Source organism: Meles meles, chromosome 19, assembly GCF_922984935.1.
Source record: "Meles meles chromosome 19, mMelMel3.1 paternal haplotype, whole genome shotgun sequence".
Lineage (NCBI taxonomy): Eukaryota > Metazoa > Chordata > Mammalia > Carnivora > Mustelidae > Meles > Meles meles.
This window is the reverse complement of record NC_060084.1, coordinates 57,212,162-57,234,494: the sequence shown is the minus strand read 5'-3', so window position 1 is coordinate 57,234,494 and position 22,333 is coordinate 57,212,162. Positions and strand designations below refer to the sequence as shown.

At 60.5% G+C, this 22,333-nt stretch overlaps 3 protein-coding genes across 4 annotated transcripts; 1 reads left to right on the top strand and 2 right to left on the bottom strand.

The window, feature by feature from the left end:
• Positions 1-671: 671 nt before the first annotated feature.
• On the bottom strand, positions 672-11,685 carry ZNF865 (zinc finger protein 865). 2 transcript variants are annotated; one of them, XM_045987066.1, is made up of 3 exons: positions 11,565-11,685; positions 8,172-8,239; positions 672-5,585 (listed from the first exon to the last, which is right to left on the bottom strand). In XM_045987066.1, the coding sequence occupies exon 3, from the start codon at positions 5,556-5,558 to the stop codon at positions 2,373-2,375; it is 3,186 nt and encodes a 1,061-aa protein (XP_045843022.1). In that variant the 5' UTR covers positions 5,559-5,585; positions 8,172-8,239; positions 11,565-11,685; the 3' UTR covers positions 672-2,372. The 2 variants fall into 2 exon arrangements, with proteins under 2 accessions (XP_045843022.1, XP_045843020.1); XM_045987064.1 differs by lacking the exon at positions 8,172-8,239 and having other exon boundaries at positions 673-5,585; positions 11,565-11,666.
• A 1,212-nt stretch (positions 11,686-12,897) lies between these two features.
• Positions 12,898-15,697, bottom strand: ZNF524 (zinc finger protein 524). The gene is made up of 2 exons (XM_045987127.1): positions 15,559-15,697; positions 12,898-13,950 (listed from the first exon to the last, which is right to left on the bottom strand). The coding sequence occupies exon 2, from the start codon at positions 13,909-13,911 to the stop codon at positions 13,129-13,131; it is 783 nt and encodes a 260-aa protein (XP_045843083.1). The 5' UTR covers positions 13,912-13,950; positions 15,559-15,697; the 3' UTR covers positions 12,898-13,128.
• Positions 15,698-16,284: 587 nt separating this feature from the next.
• On the top strand, positions 16,285-21,410 carry FIZ1 (FLT3 interacting zinc finger 1). Its single transcript, XM_045987085.1, has 3 exons — positions 16,285-16,451; positions 17,836-18,181; positions 19,169-21,410. The coding sequence occupies exons 1-3, from the start codon at positions 16,285-16,287 to the stop codon at positions 20,357-20,359; spliced, it is 1,704 nt and encodes a 567-aa protein (XP_045843041.1). The 3' UTR covers positions 20,360-21,410.
• Positions 21,411-22,333: the final 923 nt, after the last annotated feature.

Here is a 22,333-nt window from a genome sequence, read left to right as displayed (position 1 = left end):
GGAACTGCAGCTTCTCTCTCCAAAACTGCCTTCTCATCTTTAGCTCTCTACTCAGAGATGTTAGTGTTTCAGCTGTGGCAGCGGGTTCAGGGAAGCTTGGCAAAATGAAGGGACTTGTGTGACCAGTACGCCTATCACGAAGGGAGAGCTCCAGCTCGGCACACCTCCTGCTCACCCAACACCTCCCACAGGATATCCCTTAGGCAGGTCAGAACACCAGCAGAAGTCAGTTTCCTCCAAAGAAACACCTGCATTTTCTATCATTGGCATCACCACCCAAGCTAGAGACCTGGGCAAGTTCCTGAAGCCTTCCTCCCTTGTGCACTCATCTAATCCCTATCCTCATCCCTTTCCCACTGTTGGGCCAAATCAGTATCTTTGGAATCTGAACGCTTTCCATCATCAGTATTCTTGTAGGCCAAGCCAATGCGGCCTCCCATTTGGGTGACTACCCAGCAGCACCATCTCCAATCTCCATACGACAGCCTCATAGACCCACGGCTCCTTGTGGCTTTGAGAAAGGATTCAGGCCTAAATGCCTATAGGATTTGGGTGCTGGATGCAAGGGGAAAAGCCCAGCGCCGGTGAGGGGACACAAAGCAATGGGCACTTCGGCTCAGGGCTGAGCTTCGAGGTGGGGCAGGAGTTGGTGGGAGGTTGGAGAGTGCGCCCTCGGTCTGAAGACGGCGATGGTTACCCAGCTCTGGGAGAGTGCAGGCTGGGTTGCTAGATCTTGCAAATTTTTCAGAAGTTGCATTAGCTAATTATGCAAAATCTTTCAATTTCCAAATGTTGGCAACTAAGTCAGACTTTATTATTCTTTTTAAACGTATGGGCTAAAAAAGGCTGTCAGCGGCCTGTGTCCAGCAGCTGCGGGCCCCCGGCATCATCCAAGCTTCACTATTTGGAATCCAAAGCCCTTCAGGATCCGGCCTCCCATGCCCCAACCTCTCTGGCCACACTCAGCTTTGAGGTTTTCAGTCAGGGTTAGGTAGACACACTAAACCCTCCACCTAGAGTTCTTTGCCCACGTTACCTGGCAGGCTTCTGTGGCTTTTGTTATTGTTCGAGTATCACTTTCTCCTCCAGGAAGCCCCTGGCTCTAAGAAGGTGACTCCTCCATGCTCTCAGTGCCCAGTGATCATTCCATGTGCTTTTTATGGTGCTGCCCCTGGGGACGCTGGCACCAGGTGTGTCTCATGCTGGGTCTTCAGCACTAGCGTGCGGTGGTCACACTAGGCTGCTGCCCTCGTGGGGGCCAAACCGGACCCGCCCAGTCTTCAAGTTTCAGTACTGACAGCACCGTGGGCCCACACAGTCCCAGTTCTCCCACGGATTTGCCAGGTGTCCTTGGAGCAGCTTTCTTCTCCAGGACCTCAGCCCCCTCTTCTGGCAGATGGGAGAACTAAACGCACATTGAAGGGCACATGGCTGGCTGCTCCAACAATGGCAATGAGGACTGTGGAAGGGCTTTTGAAGCTCCTCCAAATTATCCTGGAGGGACTGGCGCGGTGGGGGTTCTCTTCACCTTACTCGAGGGCAAGGAGCATGTCCGGTTCCTGTGTCCCCAGTGTCCAGTGAAGGACTCGGCCAACAAGGGCCTCGGGAAGCGCTGGCCAAGCAAACAACTGCCAAAAACATCTCGAAGGGGAGGAGTCTGGGTAGGCTGTCAGTTTCTGAGAACAAAGCTTACCTGTCTTGTTCATCTCCCTCTGCTCAAGGTGCAGACTACAGCTTGGGTATGATAAATCCTCAGCAATTCCCAGCTGAACAAGGCAAAGCAGAAAGCATGAGCACGAGGCGGAGGGTGTTTGGGGAATCAAAATCCCTGGGAGAAAAAATTCCTCAACTTTCCCTTTGTCAGCACTTAATCCCCTCCCTGGGATGCAAGAAAGGACTGCAGCGGCCCTGTTGGTAAGATTTATTATTCTCCGCTCTGTACAAGCCGTGTCTGCCCCCCGCCCCCACCCCCACAATCCAAAAGAGCACCCAGTCCCCTCGTGCCCTCCCAGCTCCGCTCATACTCCACCTTCCAGCCAGATCCCAAAGGAATGGGGAGGGGCAGTTCACACCCACATCCTCCACCAAAGCTTATTGGGAGAGAGAATGAGGAAGGTTACAAAACGGGGTTGGACGGAGGATCAAGTTCAGTGGCTGGCAGGGTGAGAGGAGGGCCAGACAGGTCCAGGATAGGAGCGATCCAGTCTTGAGTCTGAAGGGCACGGGCCGTAAGGGAGGCTAGTCTGTCTGCAGTCCTTAAGGATGGCCGCGGCAACAGCGAGGAGGAGGGAGGATCTGATCAGCAGCTGGGGAGGGGTGAGTGGGGGAGGGGACATCTGATTGGAGCCTCGAACGGAACCCCTCCCTCCTGGTCAGGCGTCCTTTCCCGCCAAGGTGCCCGCCCCTGCCCCAGGACCCCCCAGGCCCTCAGCTTTGTGGGCCAGCCGGTGTTTCTTGAGGCCGTAGGTGTTGGCGAAGCCCTCGCCACAGGAGGAGCAGCGGAAGGGCCGGCCGCCCTGGTGAGCCGCCAGGTGCTTACGGAAGTAGCCGGGGTCCTTGAAGGCCTTGAGGCAGGCCGGGCAGCGGAGCTCGGGCCGCGGCGGCTCGTGGGCGCGCTGGTGGCGCAGCACGGAGCTCAGGTAGAAGAAGCCCTTCCCGCAGTGCTCGCAGCGGTAGGCGCGCTCCCCCAGGTGCAGCCGCTGGTGCTCCAGCAGGTTGGAGCGGTAGCGGAAGGTCTTGCCGCAGGCGCCGCAGCGCTGGGGCCGGGCCACGGCGTGCAGCCGCCGATGCTCCGCCAGGCTGGAGGACTGCGCGAAGCGCTTGGCGCACACGCCGCACTTGAAGGCGCGCTCGCCAGTGTGCACCACGCGATGCTGCCGCAGGTACCAGGAGCGCAGGAAGCCTCGGCCGCACACCCCGCACCGGTAGGGCCGCTGCTCCGTGTGGCAGCGCTGGTGACGCATCAGCAGGGCCGCCTCCCAGAAGCGCTTGCCGCACACCGGGCAGCGGAAGCCCCGCTTCTGCCGGTGGCTGCGGCGGTGCAAGAGCAGGTCGTAGGCCCCCGCGAAGCTCTGGCCGCAGAGGCCACAGCCTAGGGTCCGCCGCACCAGGTGCACGTACTTGTGAGTCACCAGGCCCAGGAAATGCTTGAAGCTCTGGCCACACGTGGCACAGCTGAAGCGCTCAGGGCCTGAACTGGCTCCCCCACCGCCCCCAGCCACCGCTGTCCCGCTGGCGTCCTCAGCCCCGGACACCCCCGCCAGTGCAGCCACAGCCGCCCCGACCTCTCCCGCCAGGCCGTTGTCCAGCACACTGGCCGCGTCGGTGCTTCCGGAGCCATCCTGGGGCTGGGGGCCGCCGGGTGCTGGCGGGAGCAGGCGCTCGGGGGCTGCCTGGTGGACCAGCTTGTGCCACATGAGATTCTCAATGAAGCCAAAGGTCTTGCCGCACGCATCACAGCCATAAGGCTTCTCTGCCATGTGAGCCTCCTTGTGGCTCATCACGTGGAAGAGGTCAGGGAAGTGCTCGCCGCAGTCGGAGCAGGCATAGCTCAGTGCATCGGCGGCCCCCGCAGAGGTGGCCGAGGCGCCCGGCCCACAGGCCCCTGGTGTGCCCTGGGTGGCCGGGAGGCCGGCAGCCCCGGCCAGGGCGCAGGGCAGCTGGAGCCGGTGCACCTGGCGGTGGCGGGTGAGGCTCTGCGGGTAGCCAAAGACTTTGCCACAGAGCTCACACTTGTAGGGCCGCTCGCGGGTGTGCACCACGTGGTGCTTGCTCAGGTGGAAGGACTCCCGGAAGCGCTTCCCGCACACGGGGCACTGGTGGGGCTTCTCGCCTGTGTGGATGCGCTCGTGGCGCTTCAGAGTCTCGCGCCGCCCGAAGCCCCGCCCGCAGATGCCGCAGCAGAAGGTCTTTCCAGGCACGCTGGCGCCAGAGGCCCCCGCGCCGCTGGTCCCAGCCCCGCCGAGCAGCAGTGGGTGTGCCCCAAGCAGCGGGACGGGCACGGCGCCGTAGACCACCGCCGCCGCGGCCGCCGCGGCCTTCTCGCTGTCCGTGGCCGGAGGGTCGGGGGGCAGGAGGTAGGGGCCCGCAGGGAAGGCCGGCGGGGGCTGCGGGACCGAGGCTGCCGCGTCCTTGGGCGCGTCGGGGGCGGCAGGCGGGGCATGTGCCGCCTTGTGCCGGAGCAGGCTCTGGGGCGCAGAGTAGGACTTGCCGCACAGGTCGCAGGGGTACACGGGCCGAGGCCCCGCCGCGCCTGCGCCTGCGCCTGCGTGCGCCGCCTGGTGCTTGAGCAGGTAGGCGGCATCGCGGAAGGCCTTCCCGCAGACACCGCATGGCAGGCGCAGGAGGTCAGCCGAGTGCGTCTTCACGTGCCGCTTGAGGCTCTCCCTGCGGTTGAAGCTCTTGCTGCACACGGAGCAGGAGAAGGGCTTCTCGCCGGTGTGGATGATCTGGTGCTGGTGCAGGTGGCTGGGCTTCTTGAAGACCTTCCAGCAGAGCGGGCAGGCAAACGGGCCCTCGCCGCCCCCTGCCGCGGGAGGGGGCACGCCCACCCCCGCGGGGACACCAGTCCCTTCCGCGGCGGTGGTGGCCCCAGTTGCAGCTCCTGCGGCGGCGGCAGCTGCGGGCGGCGCGGGCTGGCCGGAGGACACCGGGGTGGGGGCGGCGTTGGGGGGCGCCCCCGCCACGGGCGCAGGCAGGCCCAGCGGCGGGAGCGGCGCCCCCGGCTGCGGCGGGCCCCCGGCGGCGGGCGGCACGTCCTTGTGGCAGCGGCGATGGCGGATGAGGCTGGAGACGTGGTTGTAGGTGCGGCCGCAGACGCCGCACTCGTACGGCCGCTCCCCCGAGTGCACCAGCATGTGCTGGACCAGGTGCGAGGACTGCTTGAAGGACTTCTGGCACACGCCGCACGGGAAGCGCCGCTCCATCAGGTACTTGAGCCTGCGGAAGTAGCCCTTGTCGTCTTTGCTCGGATCGCACGCCGCCCCCGTAGCAGGTCCCGGCGGTGTTTGGGAGGGGGCGGGAAGAGGCCCCGGCGTGCCGGTGGGGGACGCCAGCCCCGGCGTCACCCCCGGCCCGGAGGCGGGCCCTCCGCGTTTCAGGTTCCCAAAAAGGTGCTGGTGTCCAGAGAGGTCGACGATGCCCCACTGCGGGGCGGGGAAGGCAGCATCAAATAGGGGGGGTGGGGGGGGCCCGAAGGCGGGTGGCAGGGGCGGGTCGGGCTTCTTGGCCTGGGAGGAAGAGGAGGAAGAGGACGACGACGAGGACGAGGATGAGGACGAAGACGGCGCCTCCGCCTTGGGTTTGAAGGTGGACTGGGGCGGGTAGTCATACTGGGGCGGAGGGGGCTGCGGCGGGGGCTGCGGCGGCGGCCCAGGGGCGCAGGGCAGCGCGGCCACCGCTTTGGCGTGCTCCCCGTAGAGCTCCATGGGCTCAAAGCGCTGGTGGTTGAGGAACTCCAGAAAGTCGAAGGGGTAGCTCTGGAAGTGCACCCCATCCTCGCCCCCTATGCCGCTGCCCCCACCACCCCCGGCGGCACTGCCTGCTGCGTTTGCCTCCATCTTGGGCGGGGTGGGCGCCGGGAGACCCTGTGGAGAAGAGGATGGGGCTGAGCAAACAGGCGGCGCCTGAGCCGCGTGCGCTGGAGGACACCGCCCAGTGCCGGGCCACACTCCATCCTCCAGCCTTGTTCCTCTGCTGCCCTGTCCCTACACTGCACAGGGTGGGCTCTTCTGCAGCTGCGGCAGCCGCCTCCTTCCTGTTTCCGCTTTGCTCCTCCTCTCCCATCCCTTCCATGTCCCCCGCTGTTTCTGAGGTCTTCGCACATTCCTTCTACCCGCCCCCGCCCCATCCCTGCGGCTCCCTGCAGACCCTCAGCTCCCCACCCCCAATCTCGTTCTCCCCGCATCCCTGGCCTCTGGTCACAGACCCTGGGCAAACTCTTCCGCCTCAGCACTGGGCCCTGTCCTCCTCTCCAAAACACATACATGAGCCCTGTCCTCAATCCCCTCAAGTTTTGATTCTGTAAAATGATAATAAAAGAGGGTGGACTCTGGAGCCAAAATGCCAGGCCAACTCTGAGCCCCACCACACCGCAGCTGAGTGACCACAGGCAAGTGTCCCAACCTCTCTGTGCCTGGCTTTCCTCATCTACAAATGAGAGGTGACAAAGCACATCCCTCCGTTCCAAGGCTGATGGGGGCATCCAACCAGCACACCCAGGCATGGCCTTCAGGCAGAGGCTCTGGGCACCACACGGGCCCTGGGAAAGTGGAAGGCATTCTACGGGGACCACTCTCGCTGCCGCTAGTGGTGACAGAAAGTCACGACAAACCAAGACAAAAGGAACGAAATCAGTGTTGGAGGCCTGTTGTTTTACTACAAGGTGGGACGTAGAATGTGTCTGCCTGGAGGAAACAAGTTCCGGCAGGAGGACAGGCGGTGAGAGGGAAGGCAGCCTGACACAGCGGAAATACATACGCCCTGCACCTGGGCGCCCCTCGGTCAAGGCCCACTCCTTCCCCATCCACCTTCTCCATTTCCAAAAGGGGTGGCAACCCCTGAGGCTGCCGGGGACTCAAGGGAGCTCACCTAGGATGTGAGGAAACACTTAGTTTTCAGTCACCAGAACTATCTGCACCTTCAGGCCATCACACACCTGGGAGGAGCCTGACAGAAGACGCCCGGGGAGCGCGGTTCCTGTCCTTGCCCCCCCCCCCCCCCCGTGGGGGCAGGGAGGGTCCCTGCCTCCCCTGCCATGGCAGTCATTCTCTGGGCACCTCCTCTACCGTTCCTTTCATTCCAGATGGCAGCTGTCCATGTCCGCATCCCCTACTCACACCTGAACCTCAGCTCCTACGATTAATTTTGAACCTGAGCCACGCAGGGGCGGGGGAACGCCTCCACCAAGTGGGTGCAGACCCAGTGGAGAGAAGGGCCCCCAGTGTGGCATGCTTCGTGGCCATAATCCCTGGCCCCTGGGGGCCTGGCTCTGTGCCCAGCCCACAATGCCGGGGTCCATGACAACTACCATGGCCAGGGCCCATCAGCCCCCATCCATCCAGCTGGCTCTCTCCCCACAGGTGAAAGGTGAGTGTCTCTTCCACTCCCCTCGCCAAGAGGCCGGTATTTTTAGCATCCAGCTCTGGGTGTCCTTGGATGAGACTCAACAGCCCATGCCCTTCACACCCCCTCTAGTTCATCTGATCTCCAGAAGGAACAAAGGCAAGGCTGGAGTGGCAGTGGAGGCCAGTGGGTGACACCTACATCCGGGACACCAGGCTAGGCGGTCCAGGTGGGCACAGAGAAGCACGCGGTAGAATGGAGGGGGTGGGGGGCCAAGTGTCTTAGGAAAGAAGCCACCGCCTCGGCTCACCTCCCCCAGAGTACAGATTATTAAGAGCCAATCTTGCCTGGGCATTTCCTATAGGCCCGATGTGTTCCAAGCCCACTACACATGCTAACTCAATCCCCACAAACCTGTTAGACTATGACATAGGAACTACTGTTATCCCCATCTGATGATGGGGATATGACACAAAAACACAGACAAGTCTGTGTTTTTGTGTAATAACCCCAAAGCACAGACAAGTCAAGTGACTTGCCCAAGGTCACAGAGCAAGCCTGTGGCTCAACCCACCCCCTCCCCCACAGGGTTGTTTTACCAGGTTGCTAAGGTGGACAAAGGTGGGGTGCAGCTGTGGGGGCAGGAGCCGTATTTGGGGGTGTTCTCTAGGTTATGAGAGATTACACCAGGGGCTGGGAGGGAGGGGAAGGGAGTCACCGTCTCGAACAGATGGAGCAGCATTGTGGTGAGACTGTTCCCCAGATCTCAAGGCTCCAACCTGTGCCTGTCTGCTTCAGGCGTCTGCTCACATGTCACGCCCACCCCGTCCTCCCTAACGCTGCATCTTGCAGCACTTTCCAGCACTGTCCCTGCCGTGACCTGCTGAGCATACTTCCTTCACCTTGTGCTTACCGAAGAGGATGGGGATTTGGCCTGTCTTGTTCGCCGCTGTGGCCCCCCAGCACCAAGCACAGAACCCAGCACGGCGTGGTTGCTTGGTAAGTATTTGCCGATACGTGGGAACTAAACACACCCTCTGAAGTCACCAGTGGTTCCACAGAGAAATCTCAGGGAACCCCAGTAGAGTAAAAATGAAAACACAACCTACCAAAACTTCGTGAAGATGCAGCTAAAGCAGGGCTCAGAGGTAAACTGCTAGCCTCTATTCATAAACACCTGTTGAATGAGCGAAGGGAGGAGACTGAGCTGCCCAGAACTCCCTGAGGAAGGGAGGGGGCAGTTAGCAGAGATGGAGGTGACATGGCGGGGGGGTCCCCAGAAGAGGGAATTTGAAGGGCAAGGATGTTCTAAGGAGCAACTGACCCATGGGGCAGCGGAAAAATGCCCAAGAGTGGTGGCTATGAGGAGCAGGGATAGTACTGGGGGCAGAACCACTCAGGCTCACGGTATTTCCACTGGGCGACAGGAAGCATTTCCTCTCCAAGCCCTCAATTAGTGTCTAAGGAGTGGCGAGTCATGGGAGGGTTTTGTGTGGAGAGTGGCGTGACTGGGGGCCGGGGGAGCCCCTGCAGTTCTAATCAGAACGGCTATGTTTACTGTTCAACTGGTCTGAGCTGTAGCATCACCCTGAGGCCTCACAGTGGTCCTGCACTGCTGCTGGGGCCGCTTTCTAAGTGGGGAAACTGGCAGGGGGGTGCAGAGGGTCATTTCCCCAAGGTCACTCAACCAGTAAAGGGGAGAGCATGTATTGGAGTCCAGGTCTCTCTGATACCAGGACCTGCGGGCCATTCTGTTGCACCAGAGTTGACTTGTGATGAAAAGTCTAGCCTGTTACTAACAGTAACAGTGACACAGAATGACACGGAACGTGAAGTGCTTTCCGTGGGCCAAGCTGTTCTAAACCCTTTACGTGTGTTGACTCAGTGAGTCTTCCTGATAACTCAAGAAGATGGTTACTGTCATTAACTCTCATAGAAGAGACTGAGGGCTACAGAGGTCAATGAATCCCCTGAGGTCACCCCAGTAACAGGCTGTAGCAGAGCCAGGAACTGAAGGAATGGGGTTTGAGAGTGTTACCCACGACAGCATGCCGTCCCTCTCTATTTGCTCTCTGAAACAAGGGAAGGCCCCCACTCCGCCTTATACTAGAAATAGACTCCACCCCACTGCCGTGCCACCTGGCCCCAGAACTAGCCACCAGCATTTACTGAACACCAACAGGCACTGTTACTAGGTGCCTTATGGCTCATGTCTCAGACTTCGTAACAGGTTCATAAGATAAGCACTGCTATTACTCATTTAATAGACAGGAGGACTAAAGCCAAACTGTCCCTCCCCTGCTCAGACCCTGCAGTGACACCCATCTCACTCAAAGTCAAAGTCTTTATGATGACCTGCACAGACTCCACAGCCACCTGGCTGCTCCTCCAATGTGCCAACATTCCTGCCCCAGGGCCTTTGCACAGGCTGTTCCTTCTGCCTGGAATATTCTGATTGTTATTTATACACCTCTATCTCTCCCCCTCACCTCCTCCACATCTCTGTTCAAATGCTGTCTCCTTGGTGAGGCTCTCCATGACCACTGTAACCTGTCATTCAGACCAACATTCCTGCTCTTCCCAGCCTGCTGCATTTCTGTCTTTCCCTGTCAGCATCACCTAATAAACCAGATATTCTGCTTGTCTTGTTGTCGGCCTCCCCCTAGAGAAGGTGGGCTCCCAGGATGGAGAACAGTGTCAGTCTCTGAAAATATGTGAACTAAGTGAATAAATGGGGCTCGGAAAAGAGGACGTGGTTTGTCCAGATATGTGAACACTGGAGGAATGCAGGACTCACCCCCCAACCACTTCACTCTTACGGGGGAGCTGGAAAGAGCAGCCGCCACTTGGCCACAGTTGTCCAGGAGGAACGGGGTTCACACACAGCTGTAACATTTTCGTGTGTGGCATTTTGAAGCAACAGGATGACAATGGGAATCTTTTGAAGGAGGCCTTCTTGCCCTCTCCCCTGCAACTATACCCTGTCTGCTACCTTTTCTTCACACAGGTATTTTGGTTTTTAATTGTCCCATGAACTAGCATAGGCACTCCACGAGGGCAGGAATTTTTGTCTGTTTTGTTTTCTACTGCATCCCTAGCCATTCTGTTGCACCAGAGTGTAAGAGGTCCTCATCAAACACTTGTGGAACAAATGAATGAATGAACAAATGAAGACCAATTTGGGCTTGGTAGAGATGACAAAGGGCCTTACCCCCAAGGCCCTGTGAGATCAAACCCTCTCTCTCCTCGTCCTTCTCTTCAGTTTCTCTGCTCCAACCTCACCAGCCTCACCTGGTGCTCTTCCACTCACCATGATCCCAGCCACCTCAGGGCCTTTGCACTTGCTATTCTGGCTACCTGAAACAGTCCACCCAGATCTTTACATGGCTAAGTCACCTCTGCTAATTCAGTTTTCATCTCTGAAGCAGCCCATTGGGCTCTGGGAGAACTCAGAAAACAGCATTTCTCCGATTCACTTGTTTTTGAACCCTCTCCTCAAACTGTAAACCCACAAAATGAATGACTTGTGTGTATCTCTCTCCTTCACCTGTGTATGCCCTATACCTACAACTCTGAATTCATGTATGAATCAATCAGTCAATCAATGCCGAGGCCATAAGGAGGCTGGAGGTCTCCTCTAGGGTGTCCAGGAGGATGAAATGGAGCTGGGCAAGAAATGGCAGGCGGAGAGTCCTTAGGACCAGTGAAAGAGGTGCAGCCTGAGGAAGAGCCTCAGTATGGGGCACTGTTCTGTGGGATCAAGGGCTGAAGACAGGGGCTGCCCCAGATGGGGGAGGGGAGGGAGGCGGGGCACAAGCATTTCATCAGAGCCTGGGGCCCAACCGGCAGCGATTTCTACCTGAAGGGGGAGAGGATGTGGGTGTGAGAGCAGAACTCTAGAGGGAGCTGTTCTTTGGGGGGCGGGGGGCGCGGGGCGATGGCAAGGGGTATTCTCAAGACCTACGGCGGGTGGCAGGGGGGCTGCACAAGGACAAAAAAGCATTCTGGGCTGCAGACCAGAACAGAAAGTATTTTTACACGAGGAGGGGGCGGGCGGGGGATGCAGGACGCGGGGGCTGTGGTGTGTGCAGAGATCGGGCAGTCCCGCAGCACAGAGCTAGCGCAACCCTCTGGAGGCAGCCGGTGGGGGCTACTAATGCAGGGTGGGAGGGCAGTGTTGGGGCGTTCGGGGGGCTGTCCTGCAGGAAGCAACGACGGGGGGTTATGCACAGGCGAGCCTCTGAGAAAGCATTAGTGGGGGCCCTGGCAGCAGTTTCGGGGTTCGCCGCAAACGAGGGCGCTGTGGCAGCCGTCCTGCGTGGGGGCGTTAATGGGGCAGATGTCTGGAGAGGTCTCACGGGCGACTGGGGACCCCTGGCGAGGGCCGGCGGGGAGAGGCACGGACGGGAACGTTCTGCGAACCAGAGCGGGCCAGGGCGGGACCCCCCGCCCCCGTTGCCCCCGGGCCCCCGGGCCCCCGGGCCACGCGCCCCGTCACTCACCGGCGCAGGGGTCTCCGCCGGGAGGAGGCCGAGGAGGCGGAGGAGGCGCCGCCGCTCCGGGGAGACCCGAGGGCCCGACCGGAAGTGCCGCCCCCTCCCCCTCCCCGGCAGCCCCGCGCCGCCCGCCTGCCCGCCCGCCCGGAAGCGGAAGTCGCGCCCGTCTCCGAGGCGCCGGCGTGGAGGAGCGGAAAGAGGGGGCGGCGGCGGCGACCGGGATGGGGAACTGCGCCTGCGCACTGGCTCGGGGACGCGGACGGGGATAGCCTAGGCCGCTTCCGGTAGCCGAGCTTAGCAACGTGCGCGTGCGCCCTGAGTGTCCGCCTCTTAGGGCACCGCCCACACGCTCCGGACGTCCGGTGAAGACACGCCCCTCGGCATGCGCTGAGCCACGCCCACTTTCTGGCTTAATTACTTAAGCCCCACCCACTGCCTCAAAAATCCAACCTCCTCGTCGCAGCGGCCACTGCTTCTCCTGCTCTTCCCGACCTTTGGGTCACCAAGGGCTCTTCCTCTCCTTCCTCAGCCCAGCTTTTTCTTATAAACCAGCCTTTCAGAGGTCTCTAGGCTGCACCAAGCCCCCCGCGTCAGCCCCTCCCCTTCCCCCTAAGCTCCTCAGTCTCCGGGGTTTCTCTTCCTTACTCCCTTATTCGGTACGCCCTTTCGCTCCCCTAGGCCTGAGTAAGTCATGCCCATCTCTCAGCTCCCGCCTCTCCTAACACCTTGCTCTCCTGAAGTTTCCCCTTGAAACCTCTCCTCTCCTCCTAATAAACCCAACTCATTCCTTCTAAATCGCTCCCACCTTCGGCCTGCCAACCCCTAAAGCAATCCGAGCCCCACCCTAGTTCTTCGCACTTCCCCTAAGCTCCGCCTACAACCCTCACAGACAGCCTTCCCCTCGGTCCCAACCCTGCCTCCTGCTTCCTTAGCCCCGCCCCCTCCCGTCCCCGCCTCTAGCCTTACCAAAGTGTAGGGTCTGCTCACAACCCTCAACTCCGTATTTCCTTACGGTGTCACGACAAAGATGGGGCAAGGTAGAGGGTGCAGGATTTCCAAGAATCTGGCTGGAATGGGGGATGAAGACCTAAAGTCACGTCTGCACAGAGGGGCAGTGTTTCACTCAGAGCGGATATTTACAGAGAGTCCTTTGAGGTCAGATGGAGAGGAGAGAAGGGACAAAGACTTCCTCCAAGACCGCCCTCAGCGCCAAGCGTTATAACAAGGCACATGACATGGGTTCTCCCAAACTCCATGCACTCCCATCAGGGTGGCATAGGGAAGGGAAGGCATTTGAAGGAAGGGCCAGCCCTGGTACCGACACTGATTACACACAGAAGCCAGTAGGCAGAGATTTATTTCCAAGGTCCCTGCCCCCAGGGGCCTGTCAGTCCCGGGGAGGGTGGCAGAAGGCAGCAGGACCCAGGAGTTTAGGTCCTCGCCCTCGACCCCCTCCCACAACGGGAAGACCACCAGGTATGAGGGTGTCCCAGCTTTCCTGCCCAGGCTCAGCACCAGCTGAAACCCCAGCTCTACATCTGACCCGGGCAGCGGTGGCCCAGGGTGTGGGTTAAGCCAGCTCTTTCCCCTCCACCTCCTCCTCGGCCGCCGCCGTGGCTGGAATGCCCTCGTCGTCCCACGGTGGTTCAGGCCCTGCGTCAGGGGAACACAGGGGCACCCCCATGGCTTCAGGGTGCTTGCGTTTAGCATGGCGCCGGAGCGTGTTGGCCTCCGTGAAGCGCAGCCGGCAGACAGGGCACTGGTAAGGGCGTTCCCCAGAGTGGACACGGTGGTGGTGGGCCAGCTCGCCTGCCTCGCGGAAGCGGCGAGGGCAGAGTGGGCAGCGGAAGGGCCGGAGGCCGGCATGGATGTTGCAGTGCCGCCGCAGGTGGCTGGACCGCTTGAAGGTCTTGCCGCAATCTTTGCACTCATGCGGCTTCAGCTCTGAGTGCGAGATGCTGTGGCGCTCCAGGTCGGAGAGGTAAGGGAAGGCCCGCAGACACACAGGGCAGAAGTGCGGGGCCTTCTTAGGGCCAGAGCCCCCAGGCAAACCTGCCGCTGACCCCTCAGAGACCGTATAGGGCACACCCTGATCATCAATCAACAGGAGGTCGCTGCCACTGCCGCCGCCCACAGGGGCTGTCACCCCCTGTGCCAGCGGGGGCTCCTGCCCTGACTTGGTGGGGCGGCCCCGCTTGCGAGGGAGGGTGGCCTTGAGTGTCCGATTCGAGGAGGTGGCCCCCCCGGGACGCCGGCCTCGGCGTCCCCGGGGAACAGGAGGAGGTAAAGCCAGAGGTTTCTCTTCCTCCCCCGGCAAAGGCGAAGGCAACGGGTCTGGGCTGGGGGTGTCCATTGAGCAGTGGGGGGCTTGGGTCTGGGCACTGGAGCCGGGCTAAGAGGAGAGAGGGGGCAGCGGTCAGTGCAGGGAGGGTCTGGAGCATCCCTTGTACCCCAACACCTCGCCCATCCCTTGGTCTGTGTCTCTTCACCTGGGCATGGTGGACATTCACCTGGACAGTTAGAGCCACACTGGTGGGTAAAACAGCAAGGCAATTCTGTACCAGTTGGTACAGAGGTCACACGGGTGTGCCCTAAGCCTCCCTAACTCTTGTCTTAGAAGTTCAGGGTCAACTTGAGCCAAAAGAAAAAAAAAATCTTCATGGGAGAATAGAATAGAGTCCAACTAAGGGTAGGGGCAAGTATTTCGATCCTCAAAGCAAAGAGCCCACTAAACGTGAGCCATGGAGGCCCAGAGATGTTTTGTGCCGCTTCTGATTGGCAGAGTGAGAGGAGTGGGAGTTCAGGACTAGAAGAAGAAAGGGACTGGTCGCAGCTGATGTTTGGCTCCGAGTCATGGATGAAGAAATGTGCCAGAACTGTTAAGTGTGGGCTCCCAAGTCAGAGTTCTGAGTTCAGTTCCGAGGTCTGCCGCTCAGTCTCTGTGTGCTCTGGGGACAAAGTGCTCATCTCTCTGAGCCTCAGTTAAGCCTTTTGCAAAACAGGAAGAATGCTTGCACCTATTCACACAGACATGTCATGAGGATATCACACAGAGTGCTCAGTGCACACCAGTGCCTCGAGATATCCTGGTGAGTGGCTAACCTTCACACCAACCCTCTGAATAATGGTACATCACCCCCACTTTGCAACTGGGGAAACGGAGGCACAGGAAAGCCAAGTCAGTTGTCCAAGCCCTCTCTGCCAGTAAGCAGCAGGACCAAGACTCAAACCAGATCTCAAGGACCCCAAAGGTCCAGGGAGTGAAAAGACACGGACCCAAGGAGACAAGGGGACTTCATGGAGTCCCTCACACCTGGGGCAGACTCCAGCTCTGCCGCTAATGAACAAGTGACTTTGCTTCTCTGGGCCAGTTTCCACCTGGGTCAAACAGATACAGCAGTGTTGTTGGTCGGTAATAGTAAGCACTCAATAAACTACCGTCATCGCCACCACCACCACAACCAGACCCACCACCTCCGTCATCGGAGCCTGGGACCACGAGACCCAGCTAGGGTGTCGTGAAGGGGAGCGGGAGAAAGGCAGACGTGCCGCTAACAGCTGGGGCTGCAGGTGCCAGTGCACCCCCTTGGACCAGGCAACAAAGGCTGAAGGCCAGAGAGGGGCCACCACTTTTCCACGATCACAAGGTTCGCTCCGCTGGGAGGGCCTGGACTAGAGAACCCGGGTCTCTGGAACAGTGCCCTCGCCCCTTGCCCCTCCGCTACCCCTGTGCAGGCGCGCGCCTGCCAGCCCGAGCGCGCGGGGCGGGCCCTGCGGGGGCGGCGGCCAATGAGCGCCGCGCGGGCCGCAGGACGACGAGGGCCGCCAGGAAGGGGGTCTGCGCGCGCGCGCCCGGGCCGACTCCGCGGGGCGCGAGGTCGGCGCGCGCGCTGCGGCGGGCGCGGAAACAGGTGTGGGGGCGCGCTCCGGGAGCGCGCGGCCCCGGGCCTCCCCTCCCTCCGCTCCCCTCTCCCCGCCCGGACCCCCGCCTCTCGGGTACCTCATTTGCATGTCGCCTGGGCTCGCGAGTGTGCGCGCGCGGGGGCGACAGGGCCGGCGCGTGGGAAGGGGCGGGGGCCAGGGGGCCCTGCCCCTCGGCGGCGCGCGCGGGGACGGCCCCGCCCCCCTTTCCCTCCCCCCACCCTCCGTCGGGCCCGCGCCCGCGGGAGACAAAGAGGACGCGCTGGGTCCTAAGGACCGGTCACGTACGCTCAGAGAACACGCGCCTGCGCGCTTGTCGCCCTCACTGGCCCCGAGCTGGAAATAATCCCACCAACACATTCCCAACCACGCAGAAATCTTTTCTCCCACAAAGCACCCAGCAGGGTGACCCAATCAAAGACAGGTACCGCGAGGATGAGGAGCAGGAAAATGGCTGTTTGTTCCCGTAATTAACATGGCGCCTGATAGGCTTCAAAACCCCCCGGAGGGAGGACAAGATGGAACCTGCTCTTTCCTCCGAGCTCTACCACAGTGGCCGAACTTCGATTTTCCTTTTATCCCGACGCAACTCTACCAGGGAGATTCGGAGCCTGCAAAAAGGGAATCAAATACGCCGTGATTTACGTTTAACACCCGTCAGGGCAGGCACGGAGGGGAAGAGGCCGAGCGGGGAGCTTGTTGCCCTTAGTCTGTATGGCGCCAGGCGTCACCATAGGCCCCGCCCCCACCCTGCCCTCACCCAAGATGGCGCCATCCTAGCTTCCCCAACCTCCAGTGCTAGGGGATGGGCCGGGAAATGGGGAAGGGCGGGCGGTGGGGGTGGGAGGAAGCCAAGGGGGCGGGAGAAAGGAGGAGTGTGGGGGAGAAGGGAGCCGAGGCGGAAGTCGAGGGGCCCCCGGGTGGAAGTGACGCTACCCCCGCTGCCCAAAATGTCGGCGCCCAGAGGGAGGTGTAAGTAATTAAAGAGAAAAGTCGACTGACTTTCCCGGCCTCCTGGGGCCGCCCCAGGGCTCTAGAACCCCGGCTGCGAACGAGCAAGGTGGACTCGCCCGGCTGCGGGTCCCGCCTGACCTGCTCCCGCCCCGGGTGCCCCAGGCCGCACCTTTTAAGGACAGGGGGGAGGGGCACAAAAGGCCGGTACTCGGGGCCTCAGTCCCAGAGCCGACTGGGGGGGGGGGCGGGAAGCCCTGCAGGCGACTTGGTGGGAAGGAGGCGGGGCTTCGTTGTGGCGGGGGCGGAGCAATAGCGGGGAGGAGCTTCTGAGTGGGCGTGGCTTAGAATGGAAATGGGCTGGGCTTGAAGGATGGAAGGGACCTACTTGGGGCTGAGTGGGGAAATGGGGCCCAAGGCGAAGGTGGGCGCAGCTTTGGGTAGAAGGGGCGTAGTTGGTCTAGGAGTAGGCACGGTGAGGTGATGGGATTGAGGTGTGCAGTTTGGCGAGTCTTAGTGGAAATAATAAGTTTTCGTAATGTAAGTGCGGTGACTTAGAGGGGGGAGGGGCTCCCAGGGGAAGGCTGAGAACAAGGGGTTGAGGGGAGGGTCTTGCAAAGGACGGGGCTTCCTTCCAGGCTAGGTTTCAAGGAAAAACGAGTGAGTGGCATTTTGGAGGCAGACCTTAGCAGAGAAGAAAGAGATGGTGGGACGTAGGAAGCTCAGATGGCGGTTAGTAGTAATCAGAGCAGCTTGCCTGTAGAGCCCTTGCTGTGTGCCCTGCCTAAGTGAGCGTGCAGTGTGCACTGCCCCAGTTTTGCGTGGTCCTCACCTCCACTCCCTGAGGTGGGTACTCCCATCCTCCCGCACTTGCAGATGGGCAGATGCAGGAGGTTCCAGGACGGGTTATGGTCGCCCTGAAAGGTTGACTCAGGTGCAGTTGGCCCCAAATCTCTGTCCTCTCCTTCCCTAGGAATGTGAATCTTTATCTGAAGATGGTCTTCGCTCTTGAAGAAGAGTGGGAGGGCCTTTCAGAGGGGAAGGGTCTTGTCAAGGAATACAAGAGGCTTCGGGAACAGTGTGGGGACTTTGGGAGGAGTAGGTGGGGCGAACAGTGGGCGGGGTTTAGAGAGGAGTGGGGAGTCCCTCGGAAAAGAAGGGGAGAGGCATAAAAACGGCCCAGTAGGGTGGAAGCCACCTGGCACTGATTAGGAAGATTGCCAGAGGAGCGGGGAGAAGGGTTTGTAGGAGAGTCGGAGGGGCTCACAGGATGGTGGGTGGGGCTTGGAGGGAAGTGGGAAGGGTTTCCAGGGGACGGAGAGTGGGTGTGAGTCCAGGGAGCCTGATGGAGAGGGCTCCTGGGACGCTGACTCCACCTGCCCTCCCTGTCTCCTCCCTGCTCCAGAGAGAGCCTCCATTCGCCACTGCCTTCCCACCACGCCATCATGGCTGATACCCCGCTGCCGGTGCCCCCCGTCCCTGCCCCGGCCCCAGCACCTCCCGCTGCTGCTCCCCGGGTTCCGTTTCACTGCAGTGAGTGTGGCAAGAGCTTCCGCTACCGCTCGGACCTACGGCGTCACTTCGCCCGGCACACTGCCCTCAAACCCCACGCGTGTCCACGCTGTGGCAAGGGCTTCAAACACAGCTTCAACCTGGCCAACCACCTGCGTTCGCACACCGGCGAGCGGCCCTACCGCTGCTCTGCCTGCCCTAAAGGGTTCCGAGACTCCACCGGCCTACTGCACCACCAGGTGAGTCCTGCAGGCTGGACCCAGGCTGGCCTCCCCGGGCTGGACACACCCTTGGAGCCACAGGGCTCCACACTGGGCAGCATAGAGCACTGTGATCTCTGATTTAGCCTTACAGTTCTCCAGGAAGGCACTACCAGTCAAAAGGACTTGTCGCTCAAAGTCTGTCTCTGCGACTCCCAGGCAAAGGCCAATGTCTGTAAGGCACAGTCTTGCACCATACACTGGCATATTTCAAGTTCCCAAGAGCCGTAAATCGCTGGTGGCTGCCACATTGGTCAGTGGCAGATATAAAACATTCCTATCATTGCAGAAAGTGTTTTGGACAGTGTTTGCTCTAGAAGTTTGGAGAGCAAACCTTGAAAAGCCACCTCCCACCCTGCGGGATTATTAAAGCTCCTCTCCACCTTTTCCCAACATCCACTGCCAGAGAGGACATCAGAAAGTTTGTCAGCCATAATTCTAATTTCTAGGGATTGGGTCGTTCTTTAGTGATGATTTTACCCTAGCATCACAAGAACCCTGTGAGGTGGTAAGTCTTATTGTGCCCATGTTACAGAGGAGCAAAGCAGAGTCCCAGAGATGATGTTTACTTGTCCACTTGTCACTGAGAGTGAAAGGCAGAGCTGGGATTCGAACCCAGGTTTGTTAGTGTTAAGAGCCTTAGTATTTGGCCACTCTCCCAGGGAGTCCCAGTCTCCTAGGTGGGCTTCTTGAAAATGAGTAAGGGTTAGTCAGGAAGACCAGGAGGAAGAATCTTCCCCTTAAGGAACAGCATGTGCAAAGGTCCTGAAGAATGCAAGGATGGAAAGAATGCTGGCATGACCCAAATTAGAGGAGACAAGTGAGAGGGTTGGAGCCAGATGGGGCTTTGTAGACACAGCAGGGAGCTTGGGCCGCGTCCTTCTGGGAATGCAGGGATGGCAGGCTAGACCCTCAGCCCTGATGCTGTGGTCTCCTTCCCGTCCCGCCCCCCCCCCCCCCCCCCAGGTCGTCCACACTGGTGAGAAGCCCTACTGCTGCCTGGTCTGTGAGCTCCGCTTCTCCTCGCGCTCCAGCCTGGGCCGCCACCTCAAGCGCCAGCACCGTGGGGTGCTCCCGTCCCCGCTGCAACCCGGCCCAGGCCTGCCGGCCCTGAGCGCGCCCTGCTCCGTCTGCTGCAATGTGGGGCCCTGCTCGGTGTGCGGGGGCGCGGGGGCCGGTGGTGGCGAGGGCCCAGAGGGGCCAGGTGCCGGTCCGGGCAGCTGGGGGCTGGCAGAGGCCGCCGCCGCCTCGCTGCCCCCCTTTGCGTGTGGAGCCTGCGCGCGGCGCTTTGACCATGGCCGCGAGCTGGCAGCCCACTGGGCGGCACACACCGACGTGAAGCCCTTCAAGTGCCCGCGCTGCGAGCGCGACTTCAACGCCCCCGCGCTGCTGGAGCGGCACAAGCTGACGCACGACCTGCAGGGCCCGGGCGCAACCCCCGTGCAGGCCTGGGCCCCTGGGGCCAGTGTGGGGCCCGACCCGGCCGGCGACGTCGCGGGCGCGGCGGAGGCTGGCGATGCCCAGGCTGCCTGGGACGGCGGGCTGCTCCTGGGCCGCGTGGGGGGCGGCGTGCCCGAGCTCGCGGGGCTGCTCCCGGAAGGCGGCGGGGAGGCCCCTGCCCCCGCGGCCGCGGCTGAGGCGTCCGAAGACACCCTGTACCAGTGCGACTGCGGGACCTTCTTCGCGTCGGCCGCGGCGCTGGCCAGCCACCTGGAGGCCCACTCGGGCCCTGCCACGTACGGCTGTGGCCACTGCGGGGCCCTGTACGCTGCGCTTGCGGCACTGGAGGAGCACCGGCGGGCGAGCCACGGCGAGGGCGGCGGAGCGGAGGCGGTGCCCGCGGCCCCAGAGGGGGAGCCCGCGTCCGGCGAGGCCGCGTCGGGCTCTGGCCGGGGCAAGAAGATCTTCGGCTGCTCCGAGTGCGAGAAGCTGTTCCGCTCGCCGCGCGACCTGGAGCGCCACGTGCTGGTGCACACGGGCGAGAAGCCGTTTCCGTGCCTCGAGTGCGGCAAGTTCTTCCGCCACGAGTGCTACCTCAAGCGCCACCGGCTGCTGCACGGCACTGAGAGGCCCTTCCCCTGCCACATCTGCGGCAAGGGCTTCATCACACTCAGCAACCTCTCGCGGCACCTGAAGCTGCACCGCGGCATGGACTGACGCCGCAGGCTGCCCCGCCGCCCCTCCTCGGGGGCCGCACTCAGGGCCCCGCCGTCAGGGGACCCCGGCTGGAGATAGGGGGCCACCAGACACCTGCACGGGCCCCTGAGCTGGGGGCAGCAAACAGACCGGGGAGACTCCTCAGCTGCAAGGTCCCGGACCTAGGAAGAGACTCCTGAGCACCCCCAAATCAAAAGGCTTCCCAGAGCGGTGGGGATGTAGCCACGAGATATGGGTGTCTGCAAGTACTTCTCATCTTGAGGACCCTAGTGATAAGAGATGGGCATCCTTCCCCCAAGGAAGACTGCCCCTCTCCCCAAGAGCCATCATTCCCAAGGACCTTGATCTGGAGAATGTGGGGGGACCATGTCCCTGAATTTCCCTGGATCCCCCCAAATGCTACCCACCAGTCACTGGTGCCCTCCAAAAATGGATATAGCCGGAATCTGCCTTCCCCCCGCCCACCCCATTTCATTCCTCATGCTGAAAGAGGACCAGGGTAGATGCCCCTGCCCTGAAAACCCCTCCCCAATTAGGTCTCCCTCCCCCCAGGGCAGAATGGATCCACCCTAATCTTCCCCATCCCAAACACTAGAATAGGCTGGTTTGAAATCCCTCCTGCCCAGTAGAATGAACTGAATCAGATACGCACCCCTGTCCACTGGAATGGGCTGGTCTAGACTGTGGCCTGTACCCCACGCTCCTTAGGCCAATATGGCAGACATTAGAGTGCCGGCCAGTCCCCAGCATTCCCCATCCTGTGAACTCAGATCTGAGTGGGAAGTGGTGGACACTGGGGCTTTCCTCCCGCTCTGCTGTAGCACCTGTCTTTCCATCTCTGTTGGTTTGTCTGTCTCTGTGTTCCTCTCAACCCCAAGGGGAAGGGGGGCTTGGCTAGGGGGTTCCCCCCTGTGAGCCTCGACCTTGCCCCTCGTCCCACTCCCTAATGTCTCCAGCGCCCCAATAAACCTCGTCCTGTCAGTCACAGCCGTCTTGTTTTCTGATCCTTGGCTCCAGAGAGGTGGGGGCTTTTCTCCCTGATCTAGGATGAGCTCCCTAAAGAGAAGCAGATCTTTCCTCCCTCCTGACAAATGTTGAGTCCCTTAGATACTGCACAACCATTAAAATCAGAAATGGCTTAAGTTTCATCTCAGTGGAAACCTGTCCCTTAAACACGAGATCCACCTCCAGTGGACTGAATGTGCCCTTTAGAACCAGACATGCCCTTTAGACACCATCAATCCCATCAGACAGGCCTTCTAAAAGCCAAGTGTCTCCTTAAAGAAAAGGTCTACCCCTAAGGAGAGACCCTAAATCTTAGACTCTACCTCCAGGTGACCAAATGTCTGCGTTAGACACTGTATGCACCCCGGAGAGTAGGATTCACCTCTCTGGGTGGAGTCAACCATCCTCTTCTTCTAGGCACTAGATTACATTCCTCTCCCTAGTGCTGCTCTGAGCCAGGCATTGTAATCTTCTCTGGGGATCCAACGGTGAAGAAAAGAACTCATGGGGCTTATGTTTTAGTGTTTGGGTGGTGGGGTGGAGAAAAGTAAAGAAACGGAAGTAAATTTCAGGTGGTTCTGAGCATGCTGAAGGAGGGGAGGAAAGGTGTTAAGAAAGTGAGTGACCCCGTGAGCTTGCCATTTCCATTCAGGTGTCCCGTGGACATCTCTCTAGAGGCGGCATCTGATCTGAAACCTGAAGGGTGCTGAGAGACCAGAGAGCGGGTGGGCCCCGAGGAGGGAGACGTGAAGGGAGGTGGAGGGTCAGGTCCCACAGAGCCCAGTGGGGCAAGAGGCATTTGACTGTGCTCTCCAGGCAATCGAACACCAAGATTTTAATGTTGGAGGATTTGGCCACTCCTGCACTTTACAGAGTTCCCTCTGGCTGCTGAGTCGAGCAGGAACTGGAGGCAGCAGGAGAGATGCATAGGAGCCTGGACCGGAGTGGTGGATTCGAGATGAATTCCGA